The sequence below is a fragment of the Oncorhynchus gorbuscha genome, linkage group LG25 (assembly GCF_021184085.1).
Source record: "Oncorhynchus gorbuscha isolate QuinsamMale2020 ecotype Even-year linkage group LG25, OgorEven_v1.0, whole genome shotgun sequence".
Classification (NCBI taxonomy): Eukaryota; Metazoa; Chordata; class Actinopteri; order Salmoniformes; family Salmonidae; genus Oncorhynchus; species Oncorhynchus gorbuscha.
This window is the reverse complement of record NC_060197.1, coordinates 501,709-515,645: the sequence shown is the minus strand read 5'-3', so window position 1 is coordinate 515,645 and position 13,937 is coordinate 501,709. Positions and strand designations below refer to the sequence as shown.

General features: G+C 44.1%; 1 protein-coding gene across 1 annotated transcript in view; it reads right to left on the bottom strand.

The window, feature by feature from the left end:
• The window catches only part of hgfa (hepatocyte growth factor a), a 31,729-nt gene extending 18,661 nt beyond the window's left edge, over window positions 1-13,068 (bottom strand). Inside the window, exons 1-8 of the mRNA XM_046327875.1 lie at window positions 13,034-13,068; window positions 12,492-12,634; window positions 11,734-11,854; window positions 11,114-11,232; window positions 5,065-5,230; window positions 4,767-4,900; window positions 1,881-1,974; window positions 291-412 (exon numbers count right to left, since the gene is read on the bottom strand). Coding sequence (XP_046183831.1) covers window positions 291-412; window positions 1,881-1,974; window positions 4,767-4,900; window positions 5,065-5,230; window positions 11,114-11,232; window positions 11,734-11,854; window positions 12,492-12,634; window positions 13,034-13,068 — 934 coding nt within the window. The remainder of the gene's footprint in view (window positions 1-290; window positions 413-1,880; window positions 1,975-4,766; window positions 4,901-5,064; window positions 5,231-11,113; window positions 11,233-11,733; window positions 11,855-12,491; window positions 12,635-13,033) is intronic.
• Window positions 13,069-13,937: the final 869 nt, after the last annotated feature.

The window sequence follows — 13,937 nt, the reverse complement described above, 5'->3', positions numbered from 1 at the left end:
TTCTTAAAGGACATTCAGTAACTGAAGATGAAGCATCATCTGATTATTGAGCCGCTGATGAGACCTACTGGTTGGAGCTCAGGTCTCCTGTGCACGACATTACTATTTTAACTGTCTGAGCTAAAGCCTAGGCACTAGCTCAGGGAGCAAACACAAGACGATGTTACTCACCACACGAGCATGGCTGACTCAACCATCTCCATTATTGATTACTTGACATGTCGGGTCAATGTAGGAGTGTATAGGGGATGAGACAGAGATTGGATGAAGAGTGTGTTTTGTATTCTTACAGCGTTTGAGCTTGCAGTAGTCCCATGGGATAGAGGGGTCTGTAGTGTGACACCAGGGACCGTGCTTATCCTGGTCTGGATTCCTGCACAGGTTCCTCTCCAGACCCACACTGGGTTCTCCACTGGAAAACACAACATATATGAGGACACATGCATAAGCACATACACACAGAGACACATACTGTAGATACACATATACTGTATGTAGACACGCACACAGAGACACATACTGTAGATACACATATACTGTATGTAGACACGCACACATACACACAGAGACACATACTGTAGATACACATATACTGTATGTAGACACGCACACAGAGACACATACTGTAGATACACATATACTGTATGTAGACACGCACACATACACACAGAGACACATACTGTAGATACACAAATACTGTATGTAGACACACACACATACACACAGAGACACATACTGTAGATACACATGGAAAAGTCTGACGCCATAACTGCATTCAGGTTGGAAACTTTGACTCAGCTGTTACTTTCAGGGCAGTGAATCCTCAGAGTTCCAGCTATGCAGAGGCCTTACAAGGAAGCAAAGCAGTTTTGTGGAGAGTGCTCCGGGGAATATTAAAGTATGCAATCCCAGCAATCACAAGGAAGAAGCTACAGACTCAACTCAAAGATACAGTCCAAACACTGTAAACGTGGACTCAAGATCTGGTCGTATACTTCACTGCACATAGACTAAACCGCGCCTAAACAGATGCCTTCTGTAGTCTTGTTGAAACAGCAATTCCAGTCCTTCAGTTTCATACATTCAAATAATTGGAATATCTTTAGATGTGATCAATTTGTTGGAGGGCTTGGATCAGGATTGACTGGTACCCTGAGACAAACACAATGTGAGGAGAGGGGGAACCGATTTGTCAGCCAGTGTGAAGATAATTTCACTTCCCCCACCAATGTTAAACAAGCTGTAACCTTTACACCATTTTTCTGCACCGACCCCTTGACCTTGTGCGAGGGGCAGACTCGCTGGCTGCGGGCCCAGGAGGGAAGCTGATTGACTTTGATCTGCCGGGCCGAGGAAGCACTTCCTGGGGTCACGGGTCAGCTCTGGCACATGTCCATCTGTCGCTGCCATTTTGGCTTTTAAATTCCTTTAAATGAAGCATTTCTAACAGCCAGGGCCAACGTTAGCTATGGTACTTTAGCATGGGGGCACACGGATGTGGAGAGAGGGGCAGACTATACACCCCTCCAGGGTGGCTTGTTCTAGAAGTTCTGGAAGCACCGTAAGGCTTCCTCTCTGTCAGCTAGAAAAATAATAGCAGGCCCAGAACTGACCCGGGTGGGGCCCCTGATTTCCTGTCGTTGTTTGTTTTCACGGCTTAAATATATTCATTTACAAGGGGATTTTCTCTAAGAAACGGGAAATACCTCGTCAATAAACAGTTCATCGAAAAAGACAGACAATTTGAAAAAATGTCAACGAAACCTTCCCATACATTGCTTGAACCCATAGTTTTACTTTTTCTCATGTGAATATGGATTGAGAGGTAAGTTCCAGTTGTGTGTGGCTGGTAAGTGTGTAATGTATGAGGTTTACTGTACCTGTTGCTATGATTTGCCCAGAGTCCGCAGGGAATTCCTGATCTGGTCTTGGATAAATTGCCTGTGTAATTCCCTCCATTGTCCTCATAACAATCTGGGACAGACAGAGATAGAGAGAAGGAGAAGATAAAACACAGAGTAGTCTTAAACCGACCCTATATGTGGTTTATTGAGATAACCATCTACAGTCTTTTTCGCTCTCTCCCACAGACACGAACGTACGCACACACACAGCTATACCCACAGTGTAGAACAAAACGTGTTGATTCAACCTAAAATTGTTAGCCTACCAGCTGTAATAGGATTGTTAGTTTGTTCAACAGAAATGTTGTTGAGCAAAACTCACAATCCTATTGCAACTGGTTGCCTTACAATTGTACATTGAATCAACATGTTTTTGTGTGCGTAGGTCCACTGAGACAACATTCTGATATTGATGCCATCGTTAAAAAATCACGTTGAAACGGGCTGGATTTGTGGTTTGGATTTATTTAACATGTTGTGCAGATCTATAATTGGTGGTTCCCAAATGGAATAAAAGAGCTAGGAAGATTTCTCCCCCATATCGGCTGTTGCTAAGCGGAACCAGAGGTACCTGTAGAGACCAAAGCAGTCTCCTTTCCTCCAGAAAGCTCTTTTGAAATGCAAAGCATAGACATGTATGAGTGAGAGAGAATTCCAGCAAACGGTGAATTGCTGTCTGACCATTTGTTGTTTCCTCTTGTAAATTGAGGAAAATGAATTTGTAGGGCAAACAAACCAAAACCAAACATGGCCAAAAGAATGCCAGTCGTCTGTTTCAGTAAGTGACCACAGCTCATTCTCAACATATTGCTGCTGAAGTTTAGAGGTCAATTGCAAATACAGTACATAGCAGCCATACATCCGATTACACCACATATCTAGTCATTCACATAGCATACAGTATATTGTTTAAACATCCGCACCATGCACATACAGTTGAAGTCGGAAGTTTACATTTACTAGGGTTGGAGTCATTACAACTCGTTTTTCAAACACTCCACAAATGTCTTGTTAACAAACTATAGTTTTGACAAGTTTGTTCAGACATCTACTTTGTGCATGACTCAAGTAGTTTTTCCAACAATTGTTTACAAACAGATTATTTCACTTATAATTCAATGCATCACAATTCCAGTGGGTCAGAGGTTTACATACACTATGTTGACTGTGCCTTTAAACAGCTTGGAAAATTCCAGAAAATGGTGTCATGGCTTTAGAAGCTTCTGATAGGCTAATTGGAGGTGTACCTGTGGATATATTTCAAGGCCTACCTTCAAACTCAGTGCCTCTTTGCTTGACATCAAGGGGAAAATCAAAAGAAATCAGCCAAGACCTGAGAAACAAAATGTAGACCTCCTCAAGTCTGGTTGATCCTTGGGAGAAATTTCCAAACACCTGAATGTACCACGTTCATCTGTACAAACAATGGTACGCAAGTATAAACACCATGAGACAAAGCAGCCGTCATACCACTCAGGAAGGAGACGTGTTCTGTCTCCTAGAGATGAACATACTTTGGTACGAAAGGTGCAAATCAATCCCAGAACAACAGCAAAGGACCTTGTGAAGATGCTGGAGGAAACATAGGACTCGTTTTACTGTGGATATAGATCCTTTTGTACCTATCGACATAACCTGAAAGGCTGCTCAGCAAGGAAGAAGCCACTGCTCCAAAACCGCCATAAAAAAGTATACGGTTTGTAACTGCACATGGGGACAAAGATTGTACCTTTTGGAGAAATGTCCCCTGTTCTGATGAAACAAAATAGAACTGTTTGGCCATAATGACCATTGTTATGTTTGGAGGAAAAAGGGGGAGGCTTGCAAGCCAATGAACACCATCCCAACCGTGAAGCACGGGGGTGGCAGCATCATGTTGTGGGGGTGCTTTGCTGCAGGAGGGACTGGTGCACTTCACAAAATAGATGGTATCATGAGGGAGGATAATTATGTGGATATATTGAAGCAACATCTCAAGACATCAGTCATGAAGTTAAAGCTTGATCGCAAATGGGTTTTCCAAATGAACAATGACCCCCAAAATACTTCCAAAGCTGTGGCAAAATGGCTTAAGGACAACAGAGTCAAGGTATTGGAATGGCCATCACAAAGCCCTGACCTCAATCCTATAGAAAATTTGTGGGCAGAACTGAATAAGCGTGTGCGAGCAAAGAGGCCTACAAACCTGCCTCAGTTACACCAGCTCTGTCAGGAGGAAGGGGCCAAAATTCACTCAACGTATTGTGGGAAGCTTGTGGAAGGCTATCCGAAACGTTTAACCTAAGTTAAACAATTTAAAGGCAATGCTACCAAATACTACTTGAGTGTATGTAAACTTCTGACCCACTGGGAATGTGATGAAATAAATAAAAGCTGAAATAAATCATTCTCTCTCCTATTTTTCTGACATTTCACATTCTTAAAATAAAGTGGTGATCCTAACTGACCTAAGACAGGGATATTTTACTAGGACAAAATGTCAGGAATTGTGAAAAACTGAGTTTAAATGTATTTGGCTAAGGTGTATGTAAACTTCCGACTTCAAATGTATATACATTTTTTTGCTGATTAATGTGTACATACTGCATGTGGATTTTTGTAAATTCAATATTATTATTAATGTAAATGTTGATGTCTATTCAGTCTGTTTACTGTGGGAGAACCATAACACAACATGTAATTCTGGGTGTACTAAGTGAATAAAGGTGGTGATGGTTCTAATGTATTGCATGGGGCCAGTCTGCTCTGTGGTGTTGTGTCTCAGTAGAATCAATAATTGGCATGCTCAACACAATAGTCCTTCCATCAAAGTCTTTCGGTGCCGGGTTGGAGGAGCATGTGGAAAACAAAACGGTGTCTCACCTTCTGTGTCGATGTTCTCTGTCTCACACCGGGGTATATGGGTGCAGAAGGCTCGTCTCTGGTTAGGATCTGTAGTGAAGCACCATGGGATCTCTGCACCATCTGGGTTCCGACAGTAGTTCTCTCTCAGGTCTCTGTGATGTAAGAGAGAGATACGAACACACTGGTTAAATAGCTGCTTCCCACGTGGACTTACTGTACGTAATAATATGACTGTATGTGTCCGTTTCCCTATATTTCTTGTACCAGTGACAGACACAAAAGAAAACCCATGTGGGTATTGAATGAAATCACTCACTTGCACTTGTAGTTCTGCGGGCTGTAGGTGTGGTTATGGGGGAACTGGGAGTCCCAGCGTTGACATGTGACGCCCGATGGGGTGACGCTCACAGTACCGTGGTAACTCTGTCCCTGCTCCCTGAAACACGACGATGTAGCATCCACATCAGAGTCATTAGCTGGGTCTGAGACAGAGAGGGGGAGAAGAAGAAGGAAGTTGAGAGAGAGAGGGATGAAAACAGAGAGAGGGGGTGGGTATAGGGATAAGAGAGAGAGAGAAAGAGGATTTAGGATGAGAGATGAGCGATAGATAAGATGATAGACAGAAAGAAGAATGTAAAGAGGTTGACAGGGGAGAAACCAGACAGAGGAGGTAGGAGGGAGAGAGAGAGAGACCAGACAGAGAGGGCAGGAGGGCGAGAGAGAGAGAGAGAGAGAGAGAGAGAGAGAGAGAGAGAGACCAGACAGAGAAGGCAGCAGGGAGAGAGAGAGAAACCAGACAGAGAAGACAGGAGGGAGAGAGAGAAACCAGACAGAGAAGACAGGAGGGAGAGAGAGAAACCAGACAGAGAATACAGGAGGGAGAGAGAGAAACCAGACAGAGAAGGCAGGAGGGAGAGAGAGAAACCAGATAGAGAAGGCAGGAGGGAGAGAAACCAGACAGAGAAGGCAGGAGGGAGAGAGTGAAACAGACAGAGAAGACAGGAGGGAGAGAGATGGAGACACCAGACAGAGAAGGCAGGAGGGAGAGAGAGAGAAACCAGACAGAGAAGGCAGGAGGGAGAGAGAGAGAAACCAGACAGAGAAGGCAGCAGGGAGAGAGAGAGAGAAACCAGACAAAGAAGGCAGGAGGGAGAGAGAGAGAGAAACCAGACAAAGAAGACAGGAGGGAGAGTGAGAAACCAGACAAAGAAGGCAGAAGGGAGAGAGAGAGAAACCAGACAGAGAAGACAGGAGGGAGAGTGAGAAACCAGACAAAGAAGGCAGGAGGGAGAGAGAGAGAAACCAGACAGAGAAGACGGGAGGGAGAGAGAGACACCAGACAGAGAAGACAGGAGGGAGAGAGAGAAACCAGACAGAGAAGGCAGCAGGGAGAGAGAGAGAAACCAGGCAGAGAAGGCAGCAGGGAGAGAGAGAAACCAGACAAAGAAGGCAGGAGGGAGAGAGAGAGAAACCAGACAGAGAAGACAGGAGGGAGAGAGAGACACCAGACAGAGAAGAGGAGGGAGAGAGAGAAACCAGACAGAGAAGGCAGCAGGGAGAGAGAGAGAAACCAGACAGAGAAGACAGGAGGGAGAGGGAGAAACCAGATAGAGAAGGCAGGAGGGAGAGAGAGGCAGGAATGAGGGATAAAGAAAAGAGGGGGAGAGGGAAAAGAAAGATGAATCTCAGAGAATGGGTCATGTTTAGCCTAGAGACAAATGATCATAAACAGTCAGTACAGATGTTGGATCTTAATTTGACCAGCATTATCGAAGCAAAATAATCCTGTTTAGTCCATAATGTTGCTTGATCGGTGGTTAGGCTATTAGTTGGGTAAACGTTTGCTGAAAAAAGATGAAAAGTGCAATACTGTTAATATACTGTGTGTGCAAGATTTCATTGAACTTATGTAAATCACAAACCTCTGCATTTTCCACGGTGCAGGAAAATGCAGAGGTTTGTGATTTACATAAGTAAAATAAGAGTGATCAAATTAACAGCCTACATCTGTAGTACTGTATGGTCTATAATCTGTCTATTTATCCAAAACAGTGGTGCCCCACCACGAGACATACCGAAACCAACACTACAACAGACCACAGACTGACATTATGAGACTAATGGGAATGGGCTGTAGCCAACTCTTCTATCTGTCATGCCATTCAATAAACGAACACAGAGTACTAGGCTAATTGCACAAACAGACTGGACAGCCAGGGTAGGTTATAGGGTATTGGGTATCACATATCTGAGTGTCAGGACAAAGTGGTTATAAAAACAGATGAAGAGTATCTGACAATCTGAGTTTCTGATATCCAACATATTTTTGGGAGAGTTTAGACAGGTTTCGTTTGGGTATCTAATATCTTTCTCCTTTAAGTACTAAAATACTTAAGTACTTTTCAAACATAGCTCTCAAAGCTCTACAAAAGGCTACAAAAAGTTAATATCTACTATCTAGCATCTGCGAATCCCCTCTATCCTATACTGTACTGGCTTCCTTCATGGTGTACAGTGTACCATACCAGGTTTTGGCAGGAGGAACATGCATGTGTGGGTTGAGCCTAGCTAGATCCCTATTGCTTGGGTAGCTTGGCCTCTTACATGTGTGACTGTAAGGGTGGGTTACTATAACGAAGGGCTGATGGATGTGGTACTCACCGCCAAGCCAAACAACCCTGCATTCAGCTTGCTTAACAGGGCTTCCTGGCCCTCTGGCCTCCAAAAAACGATCCCGAAAAATCTCTGAACTCCGCTTTTTCATGTTGCAGTGTACAGGGACGGATTTGTCGGAATTTTTGCAACCCCTCCGGATTTGTGGGATTTGTGCTTCTATACTGTTTGAGAAATGAGCCGCGAACAGAAAAAAAGGAAGGGAATGTTTGGAGAGGAGGACAGAAGGAGGATGTTCTTTTGGCTTGATGTAATGCATGCCGGCATCTAACGTCGGGTCACCTTTGTTATCTACAGGTTAGGCAGCGCAGAATCCATCTGGACAAATTATTTTTTACTCCCCGGTTGTAAATCACGGCCCTCAGCCGAGCGGGGCCGTGGGCTCAAGGTCAGTGTTGAACATCCCTTTGGATGAAGAATATCAAACTGTCTAAAAGTGGTTTCTATGCTCTCTCATCACACACACACACACACACACACACACACACACACACACACACACACACACACACACACACACACACACACACACACACACACACACACACACACACACACACACACACACACACACACACACACACACACACACACACACACACACACACACACACACACACACACACACAAACAGCCAACCCCCCAACACTCTGGCACACCCTCTCATCCCCCCATCTAGTCAAGTCCTCAGTTGTAGTGCCAGGGTTTCAGTGGCCCTTGCTTTCTACAACACTTCTGACAATCTGTTATGGTTTCAGCATCCATGGTGTTACAACTGTGGCGCCTGTGTGCTCTGTTGATAACGATGATGAACATTACTCCCAATGCCTCCCAATCTATTGGAACTATCTGTGTCAGTAGCTATTGATCCGTTTTGGCTACCTACCTACAGTTAATATATTTCACACGGGTGAATCATAATTTCCACTTAAAGTGAAATTTCTAGTTAGTCTTCCATTGACATCAATGCATGACTAAGGATGAGTTTACACAAGCAACCCATTTGTGATCTTTTGCCCAATTATTGGCAAAAGGAGCAGATCTGACTGGTGAAAATACCAATTAGTGGAAAAAGATCAGAATTAAGCTGCCTGTGTAAACCCAGCCTTAGTAAAAATTTGAAGTGGAAGTTAGTATTTGACCAATAGCAAAAGTTTCCTAGTGCTTTGTTGTGTTTGAGTGGTCTGAAATAAGCGTTTTAAACAGTCAAACTCTCCCTTCCCTGCAGTTGACAAATACAGCCCACTTGTCCTCACTCTGAGGTAAATAGCTTTCAGCTTAGAGACACATGAAACACTAAATATCCCAAACAAAGCCTCTCCCTGTCTCCTTTGGAAGGCTCCTATACTTATCTCGTTATCCCCCCAAACCACCATTGTGGCCTCTCTACCAAAAAAAACTACTACTCGGACCTCCCTAAAACCACCACTTCAATCACAGTGGTTGCCCTCGCAAAAGAGGTTTCTAACCTCAAGGCTCTTTCCTGGTTAAATAAAGTTAGAAAGCCCCTCTACAGACTCAGTGTGGTCCACTCTCTTCCCCTCTGATCACAGTAGAATCCAGTAGAATCAGATAAATACATTGAAATATTGAACAGTTCTATTGAATTCTGTGGGAGTCTCGTATTCTATTCCACTGCTAGGAAGGACTAATGGGGGAGATTATGGTTTGTTGAGTGACGTTGTATGGGCATATATACAGTGAGGGAAAAAAGTATTTGATCCCATGCTGATTTTGTACGTTTGCCCACTGACAAAGATATGATCAGTCTATCATTTTAATGGTAGGTTTATTTGAACAGTGAGAGACAGAATAACAACAAGAAAATCCAGAAAAACGCATGTCAAAAATGTTAGAAATTGATTTGCATTTTAATGAGGGAAATAATTATTTGACCCCCTCTCAATCAGAAAGATTTCTGGCTCCCAGGTGTCTTTTATACAGGTAACAAGCTGAGATTATGAGCGCACTCTTAAAGGGAGTGCTCCTAATCTCAGTTTGTTACCTGTATAAAAGACACCTGTCCACAGAAGCAATCAATCAGATTCCAAACTCTCCACCATGGCCAAGACCAAAGATCTCTCCAAGGATGTCAGGGACAAGATTGTAGGCTGGAATGGGCTACAAGACCATCGCCAAGCAGCTTGGTGAGAAGGTGACAACAGTTGGTGCGATTATTCGCAAATGGAAGAAACACAAAAGAACTGTCAGTCTCCCTCGGCCTGGGGCTCCATGCAAGATCTCACCTCGTGGAGTTGCAATGATCATGAGAACGGTAAGGAATCAGCCCAGAACTACATGGGAGGATTTTGTCAATGATCTGAAGGCAGCTGGGACCATAGTCACCAAGAAAACAATTAGTAACACACTACGCCGTGAAGGAGGGAAATCCTGCAGCGCCTGCAAGGCCCCCCTGCTCAAGAAAGCACATATACATGCCCGTCTGAAGTTTGCCAATGAACATCTGAATGATTCAGAGGACAACTGGGTGAAAGTGTTGTGGTCAGATGAGACCAAAATGTAGCTCTTTGGCATCAACTCAACTCGCCGTGTTTGGAGGAGGAGGAATGCTGCCTATGACCCCAAGAACACCATCCCCACCGTCAAACATGGAGGTCGAAACATTATGCTTTGGGGGTGTTTTTCTGCTAAGGGGACAGGACAACTTCACCGCATCAAAGGGACGATGGACGGGGCCATGTACCGTCAAATCTTGGGTGAGAACCTCCTTCCCTCATCCAGGGCATTGAAAATGGGTCGTGGAATGGGTATTCCAGCATGACAATGACCCAAAATACGGCCAAGGCAACAAAGGAGTGGCTCAAGAAGAAGCACATTAAGGTCCTGGAGTGGCCTAGCCAGTCTCCAGACCTTAATCCCATAGAAAATCTGTGGAGGGAGCTGAAGGTTTGAGTTGCCAAACTACAGCCTTGATACCTTAATGACTTGGAGAAGATGTGCAAAGAGGAGTGGGACAAAATCCCTCCTGAGATGTGTGCAAACCTGGTGGCCAACTACAAGAAACGTCTGACCTCTGATTGCCAACAAGGGTTTTGCCACCAAGTACTAAGTCATGTTTTGCAGAGGGGTCAAATACTTATTTCCCTCATTAAAATGCAAATCCATTTTAAACATTTTTGACATGTGTTTTTCTGGATTTTTGTTGTTGTTATTCTGTCTCTCACTGTTCAAATAAACCGGCCATTAAAATGATAGACTGATCATTTCTTTGTCAGTGGGTAAACGTACAAAATCAGCAGGGGATCAAATACTTTTTTCCCTCACCGTGGTTTATTGAAAGGGAATAGGGAATGTGTGTGAGAGAATGGTGAAGTATTGGGAGGGACAGGGGGCCCCTCTCTCATAGAGGGAGCTGTGACATCGCATTAATGAGGATCCGGACGAGGTGTGTGTGTGTAGAAAAATGTGTACCATCCACTATTCTTCTTTACTATGTGAGTGCTTCCTGCTCCACCTCGACCCAACACAATACAACCCAACAGAACACAACACAACAGAACCCAACAGAACAATATGCTGAGACCAAAAAACCAGACTGATTATCTAACATGTCTGTCCTTCCACACTCTAAGCGTTGGTATGCCATACCAGTATCATTAGACAGTCCTTAGACATTAGACATTTCACTATTTGGGATAAAGAGGAAGACAGTAGAAAGTGCACACACTCACCACACACACTGATGTTGCAGTACTCCCAGGGTGTTTGTGGGTCCATGGTGTAACACCACGGACGCAAACGGTTGTCCGGATTCCGACAGTAGTTGTCATTCAGCCCTTTATCAGGGTACCTGTGAAGAAAGACGGGAAAAAATATGAAAGAGACAGAGAGAGTTATGCTACATGGGTTCATCTCCTGTGTATTAGGATAGAGGGAGCGTTTGTGCAGCTGTGTAGGGTGTGTGTGTGTGTGTGTGTGTGTGTGTGTGTGTGTGTGTGTGTGTGTGTGTGTGTGTGTGTGTGTGTGTGTGTGTGTGTGTGTGTGTGTGTGTGTGTGTGTGTGTGTGTGTGTGTGTGTGTGTGTGTGTGTGTGTGTGTGTGTGTGTGTGTGTGTGTGTGTAGAACTTGATGAGGGACTGCAGTGTGGTTGGTCTGAGTATACATTCATCCACAGACCTTCACCACATTCACTGCATACAGAAGGTTGACTAACTAACAGCAGTGGGCTAATCCAAAGATCACAAACAATTGACTTTGAAGTAATAAAAAGGAGTAATTCATTTAAAAGTAAGTAACGTTAGTCATAACTTACTGTGCTATAAATACATAAGGTTATGGGTTTCCTTACTCACTTTTTAGGTTGGTAGGGGTGTCTGTGGGGCTTGGATGAATCCCATCTCTGACACTCCTTCCCACTCTCTGTGTGATCCATCGGCCCTTTGTAGTCTTCTCCGTTACACCTCATACACTCCACTGCAAACGCAAAAACAACGTTAGCACAACCTTCCCACAATGGCATAGAACATATTTTGACACTATATTAAAAAGGGAAACACGATTAAAGATGACTAAATAACAGTCTGACTTTTATCTTATTGTAAAGTTGATCACTTTAATAATGTTAGCAACATGCTAACATGCATCTCTCAATCTTTGTACAATATTCAATGAGAACTAAGATACTAGCATACTAAACATTTCTTGACACGGTGGTGAATTGGTATTCCCTGGTGCGTCAAAAACAACATTCTTGTTCGGCTACAAGAGCACAAGATATGTTTTTCTAGGTCGTTATCGGGATAACAGAGGGTTGTTATCAGACTGTACTGGTACACTATTAGCAAGCAGAGTTCAGTTGAGAAAACCTTCCAAAAACATGGCTGCTTTTCGACAACAAATCAGCTTCACTCCAGTAAATGACATATCATTGACATTTCAAAGATGTCTATGTTGGGCAAACCAAAGGGCCATTTTCCAAGCACAGAATAAGCCTAGTCCTAGACTAAAGATAATCTCAATTGAAAGTGCTCTTAAATCCAGCACTAGGCTTAACCTGTGTCCGGGAAACTGGCCCCAACGTGTAATTGGACACTGCTGGTTGAGGTGTTACCTTGGGAGCACTGAGGAAGGCCACACTCTTGGTGCCTGACCTCTGGGTCTGTAGTGAAACACCAGGGCCCACTGCTCTCGTTCTTGGGGTTACGGCAGAAGTTCCCGTTCAGGTCCTTCTTGCCTAGTCTCGCCGGCTGGAAGCTGTGGGAAAGTGTGGAGAAAAACACTACTAAGCATAAAGTGGGAATGACCAAATGTGTGTGACAAGTACGAGTTTCTGTTTTAGGACTCATAATGTTGTAGAACTTCATTTTGTTTAAGATGTGATTTCTGTAGGTTTCTCTTAGATATTGACGTGAATTGGGGGCCCTTAGCTCCGAAGGCTAGCATGCTAAAAACTGAGCCAAAAACAAAGACAGTTGGTAGAGTCGCAACATGCTAACTTAGCTACATCGCTACATTATCTTGGACCATAGTAATATAGACCAAGTGTAATAAAAATGTATATAAAAATGGAAAATATTATATTCTAGTACATCCTCCCTTCACATTCATTCCATGCCCTCAGGCTAATCTACCAGTAAATGCTTCCAGTCTGACCTGTAAATCAGCCAGTTACTGCTACACATGCACATGCAGATCTGAATGAATGAAATATTCTTGTTAAATACTTTTTTCTTTACATAGTTGAATGTGCTGACAACAAAATCACAGAAAAAGTATCAATGGAAATCAAATGTATCAACCCATGGAGGTTTGGATTTGGAGTCACACTCAAAATTAAAGTGGAAAACCACACTACAGGCTGATCCAACTTTGATGTAATGTCCTTAAAACAAGTCAAAATGAGGCTCAGTAGTGTGTGTGGCCTCCACGTGCCTGTATGACCTCCCTACAATGCCTGGGCATGCTCCTGATGAGGTTGGTCTCCCGAGGGATCTCCTCCCAGACCTAGACTAAAGCATCCGCCAACTCCTGGACAGTCTGTGGTGCAACGTGGTGTTGGTGGATGGAGAGAGACATGATGTCCCATATGTGCTCAATTGGATTCAGGTCTGGGGAACGGGCGGGCCAGTCCATAGCATCAATGGCTTCCTCTTGCAGGAACTGTTGACACACTCCAGCCACATGAGGTCTAGCATTGTCTTGCATTAGGAGGAACCCAGGGCCAACCGCACCAGCATATGGTCTCACAAGGGGTCTGAGGATCTCATCTCGGTACCTAATGGCAGTCAGGCTACCTCTGGTGAGCACATGGAGGGCTGTGCGGCCCCCCAAAGAAATGCCACTCCAAACCATGACTGACCCACCGCCAAACCGGTCATGCTTGAGGATGTTGCAGGCAGCAGAACGTTCTCCACGGCGTCTCCAGACTGTCACGCCTGTAACATGCTCAGTGTGAACCTGCTTTCCTCTGTGAAGAGCACATGGTGCCAGTGGCGAATTTGCCAATCTTGGTGTTCTCTGGCAAATGCCAAACGTCTTGCATGGTGTTGGGCTGTAA